Source organism: Chaetodon auriga, chromosome 9 (assembly GCF_051107435.1).
Source record: "Chaetodon auriga isolate fChaAug3 chromosome 9, fChaAug3.hap1, whole genome shotgun sequence".
Lineage (NCBI taxonomy): Eukaryota > Metazoa > Chordata > Actinopteri > Chaetodontiformes > Chaetodontidae > Chaetodon > Chaetodon auriga.
Genome location: NC_135082.1, coordinates 20,986,949 through 21,011,456, shown reverse-complemented (window position 1 = coordinate 21,011,456; position 24,508 = coordinate 20,986,949). Strand labels below are relative to the sequence as shown.

General features: G+C 41.5%; 1 protein-coding gene across 1 annotated transcript in view; it reads left to right on the top strand.

Moving 5' to 3' along the window:
- Positions 1-21,271: 21,271 nt before the first annotated feature.
- gfra4b (GDNF family receptor alpha 4b) overlaps positions 21,272-24,508 on the top strand; it is a 41,668-nt gene continuing 38,431 nt past the window's right edge. Inside the window, exon 1 of the mRNA XM_076738465.1 lies at positions 21,272-21,646. Coding sequence (XP_076594580.1) covers positions 21,604-21,646 — 43 coding nt within the window. The 5' untranslated portion in view covers positions 21,272-21,603. The remainder of the gene's footprint in view (positions 21,647-24,508) is intronic.

Genomic DNA, 24,508 nt, shown 5'->3' with positions numbered 1-24,508 from the left:
CAGCGCAGTGGCACAGGAGAGTATGGCGTTGTAAGTGACACAAGTATAATTTAAATATTATAACAGCAGCAAACAGAAGCCTAGTGGTTGTCGTTTTTACTACTCTGGCATAAACCATTGAAATTAGATGTCTGTTGAGTCATTTATCTGGTTTACACACCTCCCGCCTTCGCCACAGAAGTCTGTACGGGTAAAATATTTGTTCAGTCATTGCATATTAACCACAAACCCTGAGTCAAATCGTCTTCCTCCAGGGAGTTGGGGCGTTCACTAATCATTGCTTTTTTTATGCCTCAGCCTCCACACAGACTTTTGCTTTAGGCACTTTGAACATGACACAGGAGTAGATATCTCATTTCATATCATTCATCTCTAAATGGATTAAAGGGGCTGTTCTGCTGCCGATGCCTGCCAGTCAATCACTGCTCACACTGACGTTAGGTGAAGTCTAATTGCTGCCAGCAGATACTGGATAAGAGTGAGTACAGTAATAGTGTTTTTGCAAAGTTAAGCATAATCCTCTACTTTCACGCAGTGCCTCCAGTTGTCTATTTCTCCATTAACCTCAGTTTACTCCACTCCCATCCCCGGTCATTGCTGCACATGCATCACATGCTAATTCACCCAGGATGCACAAAAGCGAAATGGGAAAAAGAGAACACATTATGTCCATGAAAGGATGCACACCTGGGACCCAGCATGGCAGGAGGCTGGACCTCTGGACACATCCTCCAGTTGAAGCGCCCCCGCCGTCGGCTGTCGTCCTCTGAAGCCAAGCCAGAATCGCTGCAGGAGCTCTGTAACTTTGGAACGCGGACTTTGGTGCGGCAGCGTACCGCAGGGGTCGAGCTCGGGCATGCGTACATATAGGCCTCCGCATCACACAGCACGGACGTTTCAAGTGGAGAAAGCGGAGAGGTCAGAGAGTCCGCCCGGAGAGAAATGGGTCAGATAGAGGCTCATTTGAGGACTAGAGAGCGGGAAGTGAGGAAAGGAAAAGGGAAGTGGGGGGCAGGGGGTCATGCATGGCAGAGAAAGAGTCTTTTATTCTCACAAACCAAGTGTAAGACCCTTCATATACATTTCAAATACTACAATGATCTAAAAGTGGAACATTGCAGTCATTGTCATATTATGCAGATGGAGGACGGAGACGACTTGACTCTATTTAAAGGTGGAATATTTTTGCCATACGTCACTGTCATATGCAGTTTTCCTTATTACTTGTAAGGCTGGACAGCACATTGCTTTATCAAAGTTTTTAAATCTCTCAGTCTGAGATGCTCATGCAGTATTTTGCTTCAAAATCTATAGAGTTGAATAAAATATGATTAGGATTCTTCAGTCAGGGCTTGTGAGGTGTGGAATGACTCAGGCAAGCAAAGAGTGACTCTTCATGGGTAAAGAAATACTTTTCAGGCTGCAGCTAACTTTAATTTTAATCATAGATGACTCTAAGAATTTTTTTTGATTCATTGTTGAATTATTTAGTCTATAAAATGTACGAAAATACCTACGACAGTCCACAGCCCAAGGTGATGTTTTCAGGTGTCTTGTCTGACCAACAGTCCAAAACCTACATTAAACAGAGAAAAACAGCATTTCTTCACGTTAGAGAAGCTAGAACCAGAATACGGCTTTGGATTAATACATAATTAATCAAAACTGTTGTAGATTAATTTTCTGTCAAATGTACATAAAGCATATTTACATTTAATGTCCCTGTTTCCTTGAATTTGTCGGCTTCTTCCTGTAAATCTTCTGTTTTTGTTTGTAATTTCAAATTAACAGGCTTCATGTTTTTATATCAGTTACTGTAGATGATGTTCTAACTGGAAATAACTAGTCAGGTAGTTTCACCCCAACATGCTAGACTTGGTCTCTCTCTCTTGAACTTCAAGCAGCGTCCTGTTGATTTATCCAGCGAGGTTAAAGGTGGACTGTGTTGTTATGGCTGCTAGTGCGAAAGCTGTCTATTTCACAGTACAGGCTCATAGTTTGCAAACTATGAAATGGAAGCTGCTTTTTAGACCAAAGCAAACCGACTGCTTGAAAACAGGCCCCATATGGAAACAATCTCCAGCCCACATTAGCGCTGTTCAGATTGGTTACCACAACGGATACCATTGCTGCCTTGGAGGGCCGCTCCAGACCCAAAGTGATGAACGAGGGCTTCATGTGAAATCAGCCGACCTGATGGAGGGTTGCTGCACTCTAGGTCACCCTGCATAAAAATAAACACGAAAGAGAAATACAGTTAAGAACACAAACATTGCTGCTGAGTTACCTGCTGGTTCTGATCAGTGTTTCCTTGGTAAAAAATTAAAATGGTGCAAACTATCAGCAGTGACTCTGCCGTTTAGTCATCGGGGATACCTGAATGAGGCATTGTGGGCCGCCCAATAACATCACATTCATCTTCAGGGAGACACATTTAAGACCTCAGTGGTGTCATGTAAACCTCGCAGCACGGCCTGAGCCGGTGGAATAAAACACGAACAACTGAGCTGTGAATCATCCGAACGCAGGCTTTAGCATCGCAGGTGTTACAACAGGATCGAAAGGAACACGAACACCTTGTGACTCTCTGACTGAGGACTCGTGAAATTGAGACCTGGGTTTGTGAGCAGATCCTTTTGTGTTAACACAGTCTTGATGGGAGGTAAAGATTTGTAAAAAAAACAAAACAAAACAAAAAAAAAAACAATGACATGATTAGTTGCTTCATTTTTGAGCCTCTGACAGAACACAGAAGCAAGAGTTTGATGATGGAGAGCTGAACCAACATTCTAGCGATGGGAAACATCAAGCTAATAAGCTGAAGTAGCCTGTTTTCAAAATGTTTCCAACCACAATGAGGGATTTATGTTTTCAGCCATGTCAGGACGTCCAGTGTTGGCAACGTGGGTTAGTCAGTCAGACAGTCCTCCGCCTCAGTCCAGACTGAAATATATCAACAAACAGGGATTGGCATGAAATGAACTTTTCCTTGAACACTACCATGAGGTTGATATTTGTGGTTTTGAGTGAAAAGTCTCAACATCTATTGGATGGATTGCCATTAAATTTGGTACAGGCGTTCATACGGTGAACGATTACGCAACCACACAGCTTAAAAAGTGAACAAACGGCAGAGTGACTATGAATCTGAACTTTTCCTATCACAGGTCAGAGCAAATTTAAAACATCTTTTTAGGGCCATGCCCAATCCATTGTGCATTTCTTGATGCACTGATGTGATATCAGCTGCTTCATGTGTTGCGTTCAAGGACTGCTCAGAAGAACCACTTGGTCTACCATGTTCTCTTATTTTCTTTGTCACTGAAAATAGTTTTATATATTCATGAATTGCCTCACAGACCAGATCAAACAGTTTCGCTGTACGTTGCCTGGAGGCTGGAGGTTCCCCACCCCTGCTCCACAGTGACTCTGACTCTCCACCTCTGCAAACACTTCTGTGCAGCCTCTCGGAGCTGCTGGTGTATCCGTAGAATTCCAGTCTTTTGTGCAAAGTGTACAAAGATGGACGAACAGATGAGCAAACATCATTGTTGTCTCTAGAAATGCTGAGCTGATTAGTTCAAGTATTTTGTGTCTGAATTATTGTTTCGAAAATTCTTCCAAGCACAACTGAGGAGCTGTCGGTTTCTCGTGCTTGCATGGGCAGCTGAGTTTTTGTTCTCTCGGTTTCGGACCTCCAGGATGTGTACATTTCATTTCTCAAACCTCTGGGTTTGAGGCTCGGACAATTAAAATAAGACCATTGTGCTATATGTGAAAGAGGTCAACTGTGATCAACTGCGACCGCTGCGATGAATTCTTTCTCGAAGGTCAAGCCAGACATTCCCACTGAGACCAAACATGGTCTGACTCATGTAGTGCAAATGAGGCATTTGAAACACTTTGGCTATTCAGCTTTATCTCTGGCTATCTCACTTTCACATCTCTTGCAGGACATTCAGCACATCCTTGCTGGATGAGGCTAATACTTTCTTTTGGCTGTGGCATTTCAAAGTCCGGGATGCAAAAGAGGCAACAGTATCCAATTATGTGCAGCTTAGTCTGGCTAGTCACAATCATGAGCCTGCTAGCAAGATAGCTTTGCTAGATAAGACACTTTTCAATATGAAGGGCTGCTCTCACATCCTGTGGGCAGCTGGTTGATGGACTGCTCATCATGCAAAAGGTCACATTCATGAACCAATTACAACAGGAATCTTTTTGGACAAAAAAAAGACACTAACGAGTTTAGACAATCCTGTTGTTCAGCCAGTTTTCTTCATTTGGTTTCGTGAAAGCTGATTGAGATGAACACTGCTGCATTCACAAGAAGTGGACCCGTGAAAATACCAAAAATAACTCTGAGTCACTTCTTAAGATTAGAGTATACGGGCAACATCATTCAGCAAAATAAAAAAAAGGAAACTTTCAATGGCAATTTTATAGAATTAGATGAGTCTGCAGTTCTGTCCACCTGATTAAGTGTTTCTTCAAAGTGCAAATCAGTGACACCAGTTTGACACCTTATAGCAGATCCTGAAACTTTTAACGCTGAATATGTCACTGACTACCAACTTTTAAATAAAAACATCAGTTTTTAATTAGCAAGCATCAGTGTTGAGAGAGTGGAGATAAGAAAAGTTTATCTGAAGCTTTGTGACAAAAGTGAAATTAAAGCGGATGAGAAGTTATTTTCTTCAAATGGTGGCAAACAATGACGTCTGCTTCTACTGACACAACAAGCAGTCAGAGTCAATGCATTTGATTTGGAAAATGTCTACCTCAGTCCCCGAATCTCTTAGGTGTCAGTGTTGTAGAGTTGGAATTATGGCTGTAATTGACAACTAATTATTGTCATTACTGATTAAACTACCAGCTATTTTCTTGATTAATTCGATCGACTGATAAACTGAACATACACTGTACAATGATGGCAACAGTCCAAAACTAAAATATATTCAGTTCACTATCATATAAAACAGAGAATATCATCAACTAATTTTCACATTGGAGAAGCCGGAACATATTACTTGCTTTGCTTTTGTCCTTGAAAAATAAATTAAATTTAAAAACTGGTTATAATATAAACAGTAGACGATTCATTTGTTAGTCTCAATTAATCATCTGATCATTTCAGCTCTGGTTGGGGAGTCAGTATCCTTTTGGCTTTTACATATCGATCCCACCATTGGCCCCTGTTTTGTGGGCCCCGTGAGAATTTTGGCTTCCCATCAGTCTCTGATGAAAATGCCTGCAGGTGGCAGGAGCCTCTGTGGAGCGACCCTTTCAAGATTTATGGTCTCCATATTTGAATTCAAAAGAAAATGATCCTTCATCTATAAATTTCACTGCTCCGTCCCAAATGAAATGGCCTGCGTGTGAAAGTGAGCCCTCCCTCCCTCCCTCATCACCATATACCCTCAGGACATGCTTTGACCAGCATGGGGAGGAGGGGGGGAGCGGGGAGCCCACGCCTAATGCTTTGTGTAGTTATTTGAGTTCCTCACAATTTCCATTGATTACACATAAAAAGAGCACACAGGAGCCTCGGCTTCACAGGGCCCCTTCATCGTGCTTTCAGCGTGAGATGATCCGCTGAGCATTTTCTTCACACGTGTTGTGTCATATTCACAAATTTCCACATTTGTCATGACTGACTGAAGCAGCTGATTAGCAAACACCTTCATCCACTCAAAAACATTTGGTATGCAAAGGCTGACTTTCGATGTTTCAGTGTAGTTTGTTATCAAATATTAAGGATAAATAAATTATTATCTGACTTTATTGCATATCCTAAGCGCTGTGCTACAGGCAGGGCCTCTTTTATTGAAGAAAGTTATTGTCAGTCATCAATACCACCTCAGGACATCATCTAATTACAAAGCAACGTCTTGGCTGGAACAAACAATAAGCAAATTATCTTGTGCTGCATTCCTATTACATCTAACGTCTGTTCAAGAAATGAATTGATAAAACATTTTTAATAGGACCATTTTCACAGCACGCAGCACAGTGTGCCACAGCCATCCAGAGCTTCACAGATGACTCTCATACACAGAATCCTCCACAGAGCAGTCCGGCCCGGACCGCATCAGGTGTTTGTGAACACGCTGTGATGTGGTGAATGTTATGTTCTCCAGATGGAGGCGCCTCTGAAGGCCCCCGTTGTCTGAAACTGAACCATTTCAAGAGTTTCATGATTGAGCTTAGAGGTGCAAAATCCACCGGGAGAGAAAGTTGGATCTGAGCACAAGCTGGAAATGTGATTAAGGCCTAAACCTCTGTGGTAGGGGATCCACCCAACAAATCCCAAACCCAACACCGTAATTCTGCTGTGGTTCCTCAGGAGACATTTAGCATTTTGTTAACATAAACCTGTTTAGTGTGACATGGGATGAAGGCCCCTGAAGTGACAGATGTTTCTCTTTAATGTGATGGGAAGTAATTTTTTTTTTGGGGGGAGGAGGGTGGGGGGGCTGAGTGAGAGATGCTCAGGTTGCTGCAGGCTGTTTGAAATCCTGGGCTGATCCAGTCTTTCTCCTTTTCTCGGAGAAAGGTTTGCACGTCGATATGGAAACACCTTCTCTGTCAGAGAGAGCAAATAAACTGCTCCATCTCTTCTTTCTCGCGCTCCTCCGGCGTGGCCGAGCCCACAAGTCACAAAAACGGTGACTTGGGGTTATTTCAAATACTTGGGCATTAAGGGTCATTGTTGCTTCGAGCCAGGTGCTCTAAAAATGAAGTCGTTTCATACAGAAAGTGAAAGAGGGACCACTTTCTGTCATCACAAAAAGAACTCTAATACGCACTCTGAAATTGGTTTTAGGTTCGTGTGAGTAATTTTTGCTTAAACTTAATTGCTTCTGGGATTTGCGAAACACTTTTTAGCTATTAAACTGCCTTGAATGAATACAGCCTCGCTCCACGTTTCAGATCATCCGCTAACTGCAAGAATTGCATTACAGATTTCGAAACACTGCAGTGTTTGTTAAAGTGTAATGGGACGGCGCGAGTATTGTGGAGGAAGAGAACAGAAACAAAGGCCTCTCTCATGATGCTGGCGGTCTGTTTGTGCGGCTGGTTGAAGAGTCTTGAGACACCAGAGGGAAATCCATCAGACCTTCAAAGGGACAGCGCAGCGGGGAGTGTTGGCAGACTGCTGGTTTGGACAGCTTGCATACCTTATAACACAACCCCAGCTAACAGAGCAGCACACATAAACACAGCATCAGCCAACACTATGGATGAGCAAGCAACAGACATGCTAACATATTTACATTTCCAGCATGATTTCCAAAGAGAAATACTCACACCTGGAGATGGAGCCTGAATTCGCCACAGGTCATATAGAAAGACAGCAGAGTGCTTATTTGAAAAAGATTTAATTAAAAAATATACTCATAGCTGAGCTGTAACTCTTAAACACTGGTGTGAATGAGAGTGCATCAAAATTAGTTGGCCAGCAAACAAAAAGCCTCAACATTTAGCTAAAAGTAGCAGATAGATGATTGACACAGTTAGCTAAAAAGTAATGAAATGCTTCAAAAGTGTTGGATGAATGGTTGACAGAGCTAAAAAGAAACAGTTCAGGTAGTTAGCATAAGTAACAGACACAAGTAAACAGTTGAAACAGCTAAAAGTGGAAAAAATGGTTGATAGAATTTGCTCAAATAATAGAAGTAGTGGTTGAAATCGTTGGCTCAAACTATTGGATAAATAGAGAAAGCAAAAGGAAGCGAATGAGTGGTTGGAACAAATGAGCTAAAATAATAGATAAACAGCTTAAATAGAAAACTAAGCATAATAAAACAGATCAAAAGGGTGAAAGAATTGACAGTCAAAATAGCTAAAAGCAGGCTGTTGGACAGGCTAAACGGTGAAAAAGCCAAAAGCAATGTAATGTTTCTGCCTCTTTAAGTCATAATTATTGTAAACTTAGTCATACCAAAGTCATTATCTTGTCCTAATCGCATATATAGAACATATACTGCATATGTAGGTGTACAAAGCAGATATTTACAGTATATGGGGCACATGTGAAGGAATACATGTGCATATTCCCTTTTTCCATAAGTACATACACCCTCGCACACACGCAGGAAGCCACTGAATTATAGATGCAGAAACAGGAAATTCCTCCCTTTTACCCTCTGTCACTCAGGCTCCGACCTTGCACTAAATCAATTAGCAGTGCTGCAGGCAATCAGCAGACCTCCCCGGAGACTCTATGAATGCAGCCTTAATTCACGAGGGCCTCTTGAACCTCTGTCCACAGTCCCTACCTGATGGGTGGCCACTGCTCCCGTTCATCCAAACAGCACAGTCATTTCACGCTGTGCGAATCAAAGAGCAGTAGGGGTGAGATCGTTGTGTTTCCTCTGCTGTGAAGCATCCTGTCTTGTCCATAAAAGCTCCTCTCCTGTGTGGTCAGGAGGGTTTTGTTCCACTCGGTGACCACTGTGAAGGTCCCTCACTGTGTCCTCAGTCATTTGTGCTCTCTGCCTCTGTGTGTTTTTTTGTCTTTTATAGCGCTGCTTCAAGGCAAGTGCTGATATAAAAACAATTTACGGTGTGATTAACCCAGCTGTAATGACCAGCATAGATAATGTTGATCGTTGTTAGAGCCTAAATAGAAATAAAGACTAAATCTCCATTTTTTTTTTTAAATTGATTAATGCTGAGACAATTAATCAATTCATTGATGAGCATTGACAACCAATTAATCACTTGAGTCATTTCTAAAAGAAAAATGCAGATGTTTGTTGCCTCCAGCTCATCAAATGTGAGGATTTGCTGCTTTTGACCAAAAGTATTCAATAATGAATAAATAACACGTTATTGAAAATAAACAAACAGACACAAATCATTTAATATAACCATGAAATGATCTAACGCATTATTCAAAGTCAGCCCATTATCATGTAATGTCAGAGTTTCCTGCAGCTCATTTTAATTTCAGGTTTTATTTGAAAATGTCCTCCTCAAACTGCTGTTTTAAGATACTGTCAGTCAATAAAGGCTGAGGGCACAAGAAATTAGTACTTTAAGAAATTTGCACTGGGCATCTTCCACTATTTTCTGCTATTTTCTATTAATATTCATAATAATAATATGTGTTACTATATGAATCTTCATAAATCCCACTGTCATCATGTGGTTCATTGAGGAAATAAACTCATAAATGTCTCACTGAAACACATCTGCTGTGTCTGATATTAAATTAACCTTCAAATTCTACAAAGTTTACAAAGTCTGGAGTGTAAAGTGTAAAGTTTTAACCTCTTTGCTGCAGCCTTACCTCAATAATCTAAAATAATAACTAGGAATAAAACTGGCAATTACTTTATCGATTAATCTAACATTTATTTTCTTATTGTTTGGTCTATTAAATATCACATGGTGGAACAGTGATAAACGCTTGTCATAATTTCCCAGAGTGCAATTTTCTGTCAGTCAAATAACTGATTAACAGACGAGTCACTTTAGCTCTAACTGTAACTGTTAAACCTGCAATAATTGACTTTTTTGTTTGTTTGGCCACTTCAGGGACAGCAGAAACAAGCTGAGAACAAACAAACTTGTTAGCAAACAGTCGCTTATTTACACATCCAGCAGTCATCACACATTTGGAACGTGTTTCTGTCAACCGGATGAATACAGGTTCGACATTCGCTCTCTTTTAGCTCCTTTCGTGCTGTCTGGTAATGAGCAGGTAGTGTACGGTGAATTTTTAGAGCTTCCCCCCCCCCCCAAAGATGATGCAATAAGTGTGAACCAGAATAGTCAAACCTGGGCAGCTGAACAATGAGCTGAAACTCACTGTAAGGCTCCATGAAGCCGAGCGGAGCTGCAGATTCGGGTGATAACTCTCTGCAGGTTCATCCTCCATCCTCTTAACAAAATGTTCAATATTTTGCATGAAGACCAAATGTCTGCCTAATATAACTAGACAGGACACGTATGCCACAAGACTACACGCTGCACAGGAAAAGACTCATCATTCAAGTCTGTCTCTCATTAAATACATGTTTCTATCAATTACACTGCAATGGGAAAATTATGTAAATTGCTTGCAAACAGCACACATGGGTTCTGCTAATTTCACATATTGCAATCTTATCTGCAAGTCTTCCATGCACTGCTCCAAACTTCAGCCCGGGCTGTCTTGGCGTTTCCGTTTAGGGAACCTGACACTCACTCGGGCTTCCAGCCATTCAGTGTTTATCAGCAGGATCAATGCAGCATCTGTGTCTGTCCCCCCACGAGACTCTGTGGGATGTAATCCTTCTCCAGCAGAGCAGATCCTGAATCTTCCCATTCACTCTCAGTCCCCAGAGGACACGGGGGCACATTTCCCCTGGACCTGAATAACTCTACATGCTATTTGCACAATGTATGGCAGGACGGTTGTACCATGAAGCGCTTTAATACATACGGTTCAGATTACCTTGCCTTATCACGAAGACATAGCGATGCCACAGTCTTCACATCCTATGACCCTAAGCGAAAAAACACATCTAGACAAGCAAGTGTGCATACTTTTCATACTTGTGTCTTACACAAGGGAAAAGATCTGAGCTCAGATCAAACAAAACGCCGTGGTTTTCTGCCTTTAACTGGGACTGTGCACTGATTTCCCTTCTTCGTATTTCCTTGACTAACATCAATGGGAATTTGAGATGCGCAAATCACCTGGGACTTACACACTGTACAGGGAAGTAAACAGAGTGGTGTTCAGGGAAATTAACCCGATTACAACATGAGACTTAATAAAGCAAATGATTCAATCAATTGAACACATCAAACAAACTAGTGACCACACAGAATACACATCGACCTTGTGGTAAAAGGGTAATAATTCATTAAAAAATGTAAAACAAGGTTTGTGATTTATTTGCGCTTTTCTCCAGGTTGCTTATGAAACCTGGCCGCAGTTTCATGTTTGTACCAAATAACAGCGATTTTCCCGATGTACTCTGACCGAGTACAGTCACCAACCTTTCAACTCTCAACAGCATAATGAGACTAATTATCACCTAAAGCTAATGGCTATTACGTAATTATCTCAATCAGCTTTGATTGTGCCTCCACTTTGTCAGCACTTCTATCAAGCATCTCTGGGGTTCACCGAGGTGAATGTGAAATGTAATGACACGTTTCTTTCACTGTTAAAAAAAAAAAAGTCGTTAAGAGTCTCCTTGTTAACGGTCATGACGTACTTTACTGGTTAACTTCACTTTGCAAAAACCAACACACCGTCAGTCATAACATGATTATATTACTTGAGCGGATATATTTTCTAATATTTCAGTTAATCAGCAGATTGTAGCCTAAAGCAACTTGCTAACACCGTCTGCTGGTTGTTGCTAGCTAGCTGTTAGCATGTGGGGTGATTGAGTGTGCTAATTGAGGAGTTTTAATTAATCCATTTCCATTCAATTGTATTAAATGAGTCAGCTCGTTTAAAGTTCAAATCAACTACATTGTTGATTTTTTCATTTGTTAGAAGGGTTTACAGTTATGTCTGCTTATGAGATTTGTTTTTTTATTTGTTTCTCTCTGCATGTGAGGTGGTAAATGCAACCTGTATTTCCATTTTATTTCCGCTATTTATCTGTTTTACTTGGCTGTTTTGTAAGTGTGGTCTCTCTTTCAATGTAGTTCCAAGTTAAATAATGGTTGAATTAATGAAAATTAATAGATTTCACATTTATTCCGATGGAAAACTTCAATCTCGAATAACCCTACTCACAGCTGTTAGTTATTTAACAGTTCAGGGCCTTCCTGTGTGGAGTCTGCATGTTCTCAACATGCAAGGGCACGACCCTCGGTACTCTGCTTCTGATTGGCTAGTGCTTGCTGTCAATCAGAGGCAGAGATGCTGAAGACACTACCTCTTGTGCTTGGTCAAATCATAGTAATTTATTGTTAATAAAACTTAAACCCGCATCACTGATTGGGTCATGAGATCCCTGTTTTTAGGAAGAATGCTACACTACTGTTAGAACTTGGCTGTATTTTACAGCAATTTATCACCGTATGAAGCTACTGAAGGGTCAAATCTAAAAAAGTAGGGTGACACAAAGAGAGTTAAACATTGAAATGAAGACAGGTTGAGGGTTTGTTGTCTGTGTGACTGCAGCCGATCACTTTTAGAGCATTCGTTCTCCATGAAGGGTACAAGGAAACCAACGGTGATTGATTCTTGGGGTAGGGGGTCTCGTTAATCTAAAAGCAGGGTCCTGTCCCTGCAGCATTCACTGTGCGTGACCGTTCAACCTGACATGATATCCAATAATCAAAATGTCACCTAAATGTACACTCTGCTGATGAAAAGAGCCGCTCTGCACATCAGGGGTCAGAAAACGACGACAGAAACTGTGCGTACACACACAAACTGCATTCTTTACATCAGTCATCCAGCTTCATGAGTCTCAATCGTTGTGGAAAAAGTTGTGAATTCGTCCTCCTTGTTAAAGACAAAGGATAAAGCAGGTTATGTCGCAGTGATCTCCAGCTTGATTATGAAGTGCGAGCACTATGAGATCTGGGGACCAGTAGTTGGAGCAGTTATTTATTAAAGCAGGAGGGGATGACACCTACAGCAGATTGCCTTATTATTTATAATGCTCGCTGCACGTTATGTGAGAGGTTTTACAATGACAGCTTATGAGAGCTCGGCTGTGAAGAAAGTAGTTAAAATCATGACACGGCTTCTCTTGTGGCATCACATTTATTTAGAGGCTGTGTGTTAGTTTAGAGTTTTTAAGACGCGTTTCAGTTTTACTGTATGTGCAGTAAATGAAATTTACGTGCTGAATTTTACTATTAGATTAATGACTAAAAGTTGTTTTCTTTGTATTAGAGTAGTGAATATATAAGAGATTAACCTCATGCGTACTAGAGTTGAGCAACTGGCAAATTCCAGGCCAACAACAGTTGATTGCCAATTGCATTTTTGTGAGCAATAATGAATATAACCATAACTCGGTTTACAAGGAAACTCCACATGGCACTCCACAGTGCTATATTATAGTGATGTTAAATCTTGTTATATAACATCAACAGTGCGGCACGCTGGCGCAGCAGGTAGTGCGCATGCCTCACAGCAAGAAGGTTAATTTGTGACTCTAAATTGTCCATAGGTGTGAGTGTGAGTGGTTGTTTGTCTCTATATGTTGCCCTGCAATCGACTGCCGACCAGTTCAGGGTGTACCCCGCCTCTCGCCTGTTGACAGCTGGGATAGGCTCCAGCCCCCGAAAGGGATAGGTGGTACAGAAGATGAATGAATGAACATCAACAGTGCAGACTATGCTGGATCAGTACATCAATGCTGATTCTGACCTCATTTAATGGATCGGGTATTAGCTGGATGTGATGGTCAAGTATATTTCTTCCACTCTTTAAAAACAAGATTATGATGCAATTTTATAAACCTCAGCAAAACTTACTTGACTTGGACTTGAAGTATACTCTATAATAGTTAATTTCTGCTTAGCTGCAGCCTCACGTTAACTCACAGAGAGAAGAATGATGATAGCTCCACATTAAGAAGTCACCCGAAACTGAAACAACACTGACGCTGTACCTAATCTGTGCTTGGTATCACCAATATCCAGAGTTTATCCAGAATGAGCATCAGAGAGAAAAAGGTATGGGTGAATCCCTAATGTGAACCACACCGGCATGTCCCTGTGCCACATCCTTCATCTATAATTCATGAAGTAATGGGATACACTGCATACAGCATAAAGTTTACCATAGTTCATAGTACAGTGCAATATTCATAGAAACCTCAGGCCAGAAGAAGCAATGCAAGGCAGTGCTGTGAAAAGCCTATTGAGCTGAATACTGCATGAGTTGAAGGATCACAGCTCTTTGCCTCTGGGCCAAAAGAGTGAATCACCACCTGACACAGAAGCTGCCATACACCTCATATGCATCCTAAAACTATGGAAAATTAATTATCCCACATAATCAGCCTCTCTGTATTTTTAACTCACAATAAAAACTCTTCACAACTCTTCCTCGACTCAATGAGCAGCTGCTACAGTAAATTCCTAGTTAATAGGAACAACGGGAAGTATTATCACACTAACAGCAAAAAAAAAAAGTAAAAAAGCACAAAGACAGCTTGCAAACTGCTGTGTGAAATTTCACAGTTGCGTCCATCCGTGCTGCCAAAGTCCTAATTTCATGAATAACTACTTGGATGGAGGCGAGGCTCATTGCAAATTGTTAATTCATTTTGCTGCTGAAGACAGACACCCCAACTTCAGCTCACTCTGCAGCCTATTAAGTAAAGACACAAGGTAAATTGCTACTTCAGCTTGTTTGAGGAGAAATGAAAGTGATGATGACTTCAAAGAGTTTCAGATAGAATACATTATGGAAATGATGCAAAATGTGTGTGTGTGTGAAACAGAAATGTGTGCACTATTGCATTCTTGTAAATAATCATGCACGTACGCTCGTTTAGGTCTCTGACAAGCAAGAAGTAAAGTGAAAATAATAAAACTGTGCTCATTCGCGAGGTACCTTGTGAGATAACAGTAATAGGTTTCCAATTTAGACTCCTAGAAATAACATTTCTGCTGAGTTGTTTGCTTTACAACCAGCATGGAAAACAGCCCTGGCTGACCTTTGACCTCACCACATTTTGCCTTCTAATATGGCTAATTGTTTTCATCCCAGGGGACACACACACACACACACACAACTGGTATGGACAACATCAATGAGCCGGCGTTCAGGTCAGGTCAGTCTTAAAAAACGGTTCATTCCAAATACGTGCGCCTAACACGCCTCTGCATTCTTTACTGTCATACCGGCAACATTATTATTAATAATGCTGCACTGTTGACCGGAAAATAAAACCACAGTATTTCTGCGATAATGATACATAGAACTGCTGAAGTCACAACTAGAAATCTTGATGAGTCCGGTTTGTTCCAGGTATACAAGACCTGACTTGGTCTAATCAGGTTTAATCAGATCTTTGTGTCATGTGTAAACCCAAGCCGACCCATGATCAGCTCTGATCACTCAGTACGTCATAGTCATTTAAGGAAGATACAGAGTGTGAAGTGCAGGAGAAATGCAATCTTTGTACAATATGCCACCAACCATCCACTGCATGTAGATGGAGGTGGACTGCGGCAGAGGAGCAGGGACACAGTGACAACAAGCTGACCCCTAAACACCCGTGACAAAAGCTCTGAAGTGGTCTGCTAGCAAACAAAGCATCAACCAGCAGAGGCGGCTTTAGTGAAGAAGTTCACTCATTCCATTAGCTGAAAACAACTTTCACATGAAAAAAACAGCAGAAAAATTAAATGTCGAACCAGCACTGTGACAAAATACACAAATTAATTGATGAGGAGCGTAATCATCACGTCATTCATATCTATACGACTGCATTGTAACACTTTGTGCTCATTTTACAAACGTTGCTGGTTTGAATTATCGGGGCATTCTGCTGGTGAACATTTCCAAACGTGAAACAAATGATAATGACTTCAGCAAGCCAAGTTGAGAAAGTTGAAATTATTTGAGCAGAACCTCTTCAAACCGCTTTCCAAAAGCAGCATCGCTTCCCACGAACATCTGCTCCGCGCTCCTAGCTCAAAGAGACCTGCGTGGCGAACGGCATAAATTCTAATCGAAGCGTCAGAGAAACAGACAAAATAGCCGTTTATAAAATGCACAAATATCCGCACACACTCTCTCACACACCCACACATGCTCCGGTGTGTGCGCGCTCACATTCACAGGAGATGAATTACGGACCTTAAAAGACGAGAGCTGTTGATCCAGGTGCCATGTGATTATTTTTGGCCACCAGGAGTGTCAGGAAATCAGTGATCGATGTTCTTGGATAACCTTATCACCCCCTTAAACCTACCACAGAGATAGATAGCTGCTGCTGGAAAAATGAATTTAACATCTGCCACAGCGAGCGTAATATGATCTTTTTGCTCTTTTTCTCAGTCTCTACTAATTTTTAATTAATTACATGACTGATGATGGCGGAGCCCCGAGGTGACAGAAGAGGGAACTTACTTTTAAAAGGATACGCCGCAGTGACGCTAGTCAGGAGCAGATGCATGTGTCCTATATTCAGCAAGGAAGAATTGCAAAAACAAACAACCCACACCTTTGTGACTGCGTTGGTGTTGCAGCATGTGGCAGCAATCTTCACCGTTTCACCACTGGAAAACTATTATTGTCATCTTTTCAACACATAGTGCTTGATTAATTCAGCACTGCCCTCTCTTTCCTCTGTGGCTATGTGTCTGTTCGCGCATATGTGTGTGTGTGTGTGTGGTCCAAATTAGGTTTAAGACGCAACGAGGCATCCGCAGAGAAGTAACATAACCTTCCACACAGTATGCATGAGACACACCATCTGTTGTAGTGAGAGGTAACGGAGTCACCGTCTGTGCAAATGCCCGCCATGCAGTCTGGCACCATTTGAGCACTGCTCTATTTGGCATGGCGCTGGCTGTGAAACACCCCTCTCAGATGGCCGTGACTGCATGCACCCAAACTTCCCTGCATGTTTTGCCGGAGTCCCTCTTTTGTCAAATGCTGGAGATGACTCCGAAGATTTTCTCCCCTGACTTAGACTCCTCTGTTAATATTGGCTGGCCTGCAGGAATTAAAAGCTTTATCAAACCACATTAAGCCTCTTCGAATATTCAAGGAGACACTGACACTTCTGGTGTGGAAAAGAAGTTCTTGTGCATTAAGTTGTTTCAAGTCTGTCCCATATTGACCCACGGAGCTGTTAGAGAGGGGGAGAAAGAGGAAGAGGAAGGGTCCCAGGGGTTCACACAGAACAACTACCACTCTGTTCGCAATCAAGTGCGGACATGACTTCACTGTCCAGGGAGCAGCGTGTGCGCTCTGCTTCTGAGTCAGTGTTTGAAGGTGTAGAATGAAGTCCAGAAACACATGTCACCACGCTCTTTATTACTCACTGCAACATGAACTCCTGTCTCCACCCGTAACCCACCTTTCTTCCCTAAAAGGAGAGTTATGTAGTCATTTGTGTTTGTCTTTCCTGGGCAACACGTCTCAAACATGATGGCATGGATAAGAGAATAAGGTGATTTTCAGGGATTATTTCTTGCTGCAGACTTTCCATTTCCTCCAGGGAAGGCTCAGTTAGAGTGTAACGTAATGCACACCCTGATACAACATCTCTCAATTTGGGCAGAAAAGTAACATTAAAATGAAGTCTTTCCGGTTGCTGTGATGGATTATCCAGCTTGGGAAGTGTTCAAGTCTGTGAAACTTATTTACCGTACTGCACCAGAATTAATGGCAGCTACTGCAAGAAGGACAGCAAGATGTGATATGTTAAATTATGGTAGTAGGTAAAGTAAGATGCCTAATCAGAGCTCCTCTCAGGTTTGTGTAGGTGTGTAAACTGCTTGATTGACATTTCCCTTTTGTACAAATGCTGAAACAGTATTTACACCCAATTAACACCCCAGAAATTGGCAGAGCCCCAAGAGGGCAAAAACAAGTTAACCCCAGTGGAAGTTGATGCAAAATATTCGTTCATAATTACTTTATTGTTAAAATTAATTGAAATAAATGCATTTTAATAGAAAAATTCACTGTTTAAACTGCTGGTGTGACCGGACCTTTATAGATCATCTTTATGGCAGACACGTCCAGGTGTAATTAATAACATTAATGATGGTTAAATTCCATTCAGCTGTGTGAGTTCAGAGTTCTGGCATGGCTGACTGTGACACTTTACTGGAGCAGAGACATTGGTAATGTTATAAGTTGCACCTGTGCCTTTGCTACTAAACCAATCCAAAATGTCTGGGAAAAAAAAAAAAAGGTTCAGGTCATTTGGTGACCTCCCATAAATCCCCGCCTGGCTCCCCTAAACTTCAACCTGAAAGAGGTCTAATCAGGCAAAATAAATGAAAACACCTGTGTGGCTGTGCCAGCGGTGTGTAGGAGCTTCTAAACCTCCCAGAACAACAACAAAAAAAATCCCCTAAACAAACAAAAAAAAATAGGTATGGATCAAATGGGACACTCTACTTTGAAGCAAAGGGAAATGAGGCCACGATGCTTTGGTTCGTCATGCAGAAGTTAGAAGTATGTGTTTGGCAGAGAGTGTAGCTGTTAAACGGCTCCAACAAATATTTTCAAAGCCCCCCTTCATCACCCAGTTCTGGCGCTTTAACATAGCAACGATTATGGGTACAATAACTAATCCCTCATTAATGTTGTGTCCACGCTGCTCGGGCTCACAAAGATAGGAAATCAATGCATCTCTGCCTGCAGCAAGAAGTGAGAGCTGTCCGTCTTCCACGTTCAAACGGCACCTACTCTTCCATATTGAAAGAAGTAAGAGATCCCGGACGTACTGACAGCGACTTAGTATCCCTAGGACAAATTAATGCTTTATGAGGAGGGGGTGGTTTGAGAGACTGGTCCATGCCACATTTCTACTGGAGAAATCACAGCTGAGGTGATTCAGATCACGTTGCTGTTTGTTAATTTGAGGGTAAGAAAGACAAACCCCTCTGCACCCACTATCCACTGGGAGGGAGCCAAAGACTTTAATGGCTCAGAAGAAAATAAACATTTGCTCTCTAATTCTCCCCAAAACGTTGACGGGGCTTTTTCATTCTTGCAAAATGTAACGTTGATTTGAATTACAAATGCAGATGCACATTGCAAATATGTACTTTGCCAAAAGATCCCCATGGCACTGGGTCGCTCTTTAAAGATTCATAAAGCATTTTTCAGAGCCCATCTCCCCACGTTTAAGTACTCCAACTCCCAACAGAGATGGTAATGTATTGTTCCAAATATTCTCATTGCAAGCTTGTTAGGGAGTTAAAATTACAATCGTTGAGGCGTAAAGACATTTTACAGTTACAGTCTTTCCAATTTGAGGCCTCAGCAAAAAATAAAAACTTGAAACAAGTAAGGCTCTGAAAGGGTTTGAATTAATGCTGCCAGCTCGTGTAAGTCCAGTGAAGCAGCATAGTAGAGCAGCCATGAATGGCAGGAAAGATAACACCGGCAGGCTGAAATGGCTCTTCGGAGGTCTTCATTCTGTCTTTGGCACACAGCTGGATCATCCTTTTGGACCCCTGGTTTGCTTTACAGACACTGACATAGACGCACACACACGCATACAGTAAAGCACACACGCTGAGTCCGGCTGATCCAACATGGTGACCCTTTGTTATCTGCTCCTCGCCAGCTTTGTTTGCATGGATCATCTGGAAACTCCATTTGTTTTTGCCGTTTTGGAGACCCACGAAAGAGGCGAGCCTGTCAACAAATTCCAAATGCACATCCTGACCCACTGATGTTGTGTTCGAACGAAAAGGGCTCCTGAACCATAAAATGAACAGATGGTGCGAAAGTTGAATTCTTAACACTGAAGAATCAATAACTGTCGGTTACAAAACAGTGAACAGCTCTGAAAACGGAGCTGTGCAGCTCTGGTAGTCTGTGGCGACTGGGAGCTGGATCCACCTCTGTGGGGGCCAAGTGCTTTTGCTTTTGTGTGGAACAAAAGAAAAACCTCTAACAGCTGTGGACACACACAAGAATCTACTTTTTATAGAAAATGTAGTTTTTCGCCTACACACAGCCTGTCTAGGTGACTTTCAGGTGTTTCTAATAGTCTTTTTCTCCTGTTAACATCAGAAATTCGTTTCTCTTTTCATTTAATAGCTGCTGAGAGTACATACGACCAATTTAGTTGGCTCACCACCTAAAGCTATCTGACTTGGGAAGGGACGCACTTGAAGGGACTGCCTGTCTGTCTGTATTTTATTGTATAACCAATTAGAAGGTGCGCTGTCCACATGAATTTGGACTCTGAGCTCTCAAACTTTGTGCACAGGAAACCTGAAATGAGGCTGGTTTCTGGGCGAGAGTGCCCTAAATCTGCCTCCTCTTAGAGTTCTGCTATTTTTTGTACTGATATTAATCTTTTGTTTAATTGTCTGGGAGAAGTGAAAGACCTCTATCAGCTCAGAGTCACCACTCTAAGAGAGGACAGACGCCACGCATTGATCATGAATCTGTCACAAACACACTGCAGGTCTGTAACACCTCTGACTGTGACTGACCTGAGTCAAAATAAATACAACCAGACCGGAGGGGTTATGCCAAATGTAGACATGTGCCTCAGTTAGGAGTGGACGATATGGCCTTAAAACAACACCGCAGTATTTCCGCGATGATATTCTTGACGATGTGACAAAAATACCGAAAAATATCTCATTGTTTTATTGCAAAGTTCAGGACTCATAAAAGCTGTTGAGCTCTCCTCACAGCAGCTTTGGCTTCCCTCGTGCTCAACCGGCTGCTTCTGCTTGAGGTGGTGAAATAAGTTCGTCCCTTCGCCTTCGTGTGTTGTTATGATCATCTTGCTCTTCTTACATATTACTGTGGCTGTTGTACATCTTATCTTTGGGTGACCAAACCGCTTCCACAGGACTGAAGTCGTAGCTATGTCACTTTGGCTTTCAGCCATGCTTACTGTTGCCATGGGTAACGGTGTGACGTCATTACATCAACAAGTTGGAATACTGCCGTTATCACGATCTGACTGTTTTATCATATCAAAAAGTATGCTGACATTATCATGAACCACGTGATGTGACACAGCCCTACCTCAGATACACAACAGGGTTTTCAACACTCACCCTGTCAGTTCAAACCGCCAGCTACTTTGCTTTCTAAGCTCTTTCTGCCTTTTTTTATTAACTCTCAAAAGCCAATGCTTTATATTATATAAGCAAACTGGATGACAAATGTTAGACCTTGAGCTGATGACTGAGGACAGGGGAATAAATGACACAAATTATGAAAAGGCAAGCCTTTACAAAACCCTGAAAGTGTGGAATAAAGTAGCCCTTTAATATACTGATAATATATAATATACTGTATTTTATGAGTGATGTAAAATTCATAGGACACAATAATCAAATCATTTGCAAATGCTATTAGAATATGATTGCAGCATCAGTTAATGCTTTATGGTTAAGATCACTGTAAACTAGCCACACTAGGAGTCCCTGTAGGAATATTATAACAACATTACTGTTGCAGAATTAACCTTATGTCACACTTCATTAGCGCCACAGAAGCCCTGCCTGTGTAACCAGGCTGTTTAATGTCCCGTCCTGCACAAACAGCTCCCACTCTCACCCTCCCTCTTGGCAGTGGTTCTTCCCGGCAGCTCTCAGCATCTCTCCAGCAGCGGACTCAAGGACTTGTGCGACCACCTCGACGCGCAACAGAAGGCTCTCTCTCACAATACCGGACCATACGGCGCACAGGGCAACTTTCACTCACATTATTACGCATGGCTCTGGCTTTGCGCAAAAGCGCGACTGTAGCACCGTCTTGGAAGAAATTGATGGGATTCTAAGAGAATAAAAGAGCCGCATAATACCATTTAAGGATATTTCAAGAGATTATTCTCCTTGTGCCAATAATGATCTCCATATGCATGACAGGACGTCCTCTTCTTGCCGTTTAATTGTACAGCTGTCCGTGTAGGTCCGACGCGTTGTCTGAAATACCCGTTTCACATAGAGATGGATCTGTGGGGAGTTTATCTGTTTCACCTCATAACTTTGGGTGAGTAAAGACTTGTCTTTTCAAATATATTCAAAAAATGTTGAAATCGTATATTTTTTAGCAGGTGGAGGAGATAATCCAACCTGCTTCATTTGGAGTTTGATTAAAAAATCCGATCAAATGAATCAGACAGAAGGAGTTTGTCAGTCGTTCCTTCCTTTAGTCTTTAGGTTCAGGGTGCCAAGCTGCATATTTCAAAACCCAATATGAAAAGCTTGCATTTTGTACAATTTCATGACTTCATAATAATCTAACAAGGACTTCCCGTCAGAGATCAGCTGGGTTGCACCGCGCTCTATGGTGTGCTATGCAAAAAGAGCTTTGCATACGCGCACGTGCTGAAGTGTGTGCGTATGAGCGCACGAGTGTGTGTCTGTGTGCGCACATAAAAACTGCACAAGAACGCTCCCTTTCGCACTGCTCAGAGTGTGGATTATATTTTTTGGCTTCCTGTTTATATTTACTCACTGCAGAAGATTATATCGCATGTCCACTTTAGGCAGGCGGCCTATATTATTTGCATCAAACAACATTTTTCATATATTAATATTCAATAGCTTTTCACTATGACACTAATATATTATTTTTACCTAGTATAGGAAGTTTTGTAGGAGCCTTGCTTTACTGTTTGTTCCTGTAAACCCTCCCAAAGTGGCCGTCCTCAGCAGTACATCAGTCATTGCAGTGAGTGTCACTGAGCTACCTGCTCTCCATGTAATTGAACCAAGCTGGAATATTGATTTTTGTGGCAAAGATTCACAGTCTTGAGAGAGGGGAACTGCGTGTTGTTGCCTTACAGCGTCTCTGTCACTATACACAAATGTGTCAATCTCAGTCCTGCTGCCACAGTGCTAACTATTATCATTATACCTACTGATGGCCATGACGGAGATAATGATTCTCAATCTGATAGGCACCAGCTTTCCTGCTTAACAAAGGCAGGGATATGCATTATATCTGACCACTTTATTCATTATTAATATCCTCTTTGGAGGTCTTCATTAGAGAGTGGAATGGAGTCAGAAATGCTGAATGGGTAAGAATGCAGTTTGCTTTATGAATCAGCTTTTCTCTCTGTGATGACATTTATTTGACAGTCAGATATTTATTTGGCATGATTTGGACAGTGGATGACCGGAAACAGATGGAGACACTGATGTAGTCCAACCATATGCCTGAAAACAACTCAAGTTTCCTTGCAAACCTGCATATTTAAACACATGTAAACACAAAGTGTTCAGTATTCAGTTATTGGAAGGTAGAGATGCTGATTCCAGCCAGTCAAGCCATCTGCCCAAATCAATTATCCAAGCCCAAACTGCAAAAGGTCAGGAATCATGGGCTGTTCGGATGACTCAACCCATTTATGTGGCAATTCTGTGCAGTTTCTGTGACTTCTATGGCTTAATAGAAAACCGAGCTCACACATTATCCTGCTCCCCCAAATGCTCCAGATACCTGCAAGCCAACACAGAGGGTTCTCAAAATCACCACAATTTTCCAGAGAGAGCTCTTACAGCAAACATCAGCAGCAGTGTTTGTCAGCTGGGAATGGTGGCCATCAGGGTTCAACATTGTTGGATTATTTCTTGGCTTTTGTTGCCGGTCTGGGTGAAATCATGTCAGAACAGTGAAGAATTTCTATGTACTTATTTGTGCTCACTGTTCACTTACAAACCACAGAGACAGACCATGTTCAATACCTGTTTTTGGAAGAAATGACAGTAAATCTGTGGGTTTTGTGGGTCTTTTAAATTATCTTTTTAAATATGAAAGATATTTAGAGGCTTTTACAGTTCAACGTGAATATCACAAGAATCCTAGAAATGAATACTGACACAATTAGCCGATTGATTGATTGATTGGTTGATGGGGGAATAAGAAAAAATATAAAGTATTCACTGTTTCTTGTTTTCAGTATGTGATTATTTACTCCTTTGTATTGTGGACTGAATATCTTTTGATTTTGGACTGTTGATCAGACAAAAGGAGACATCTGAAGACTTTTCACCATTATGTGACAGTTTATAGAAAGGACAAAAAAACTGTTAAGGTTGTGAAAATCACAAAGAGTCATATTCAATCAGTGTAAATGAAGCATCATTAGGACTGACTCATATCTGACTCTCTGGCATGCTGGTCTGAGTGCAGACATGAACCTTGAGCAGTGATGTTGTTCAGTCCAGGGTTGCAGGTCCTGAAGAAGATAATCTGAGGGTCAGTTTATGCATTTGGGGGAGCTGCAGAGTTCAATCACTGTTGCCTTCACCATAATGAAAAATAAAAATGAATCCCAGGCAAATACTTGTTTGTCCAAGCTTTGATCTTATCTGTATGATAAATGTGCACCGGGGCTCACTTTGACAGATCCACACAGAGGCTCAAAATTACATAGAATTAAGCACAATTGTGCAGTCGTTCTTTTCAGGTTAGATAAGCATTTTCCAGCAGTATTACGGTGAAATGGTAAAAGGGGCACAACAGCCACACCACGGCCATTTTATCTCCATGTGCAATTCCCAATTGTAGTACAAGGTGATTGCATTTAATAATAATGGGTCATGCTGAAAGTGTAAGCAGTGACCTCTAGTGAAACCCAAAGTGGTAGATGTTGCAGTGAAAAACCACCAGCAGCTGACATGGATATGGTCTGAATATTTCTGGTTAAGGCCCCCCCATAGCTTTTTAGTTTGTTTAGTTTTTAATTTTTTTTTCTTATTGTATAATATCCACTATTTTTAACCTCCCCCTTCATTCAGAGCTGCTTTTTAACTGTAACAACCACCAGCTTCAGCCTACCATCATGCTATATTTTTTGATTTAATGGTTTTGACATTGTGGGATATGACCTGTGTCTTTAAT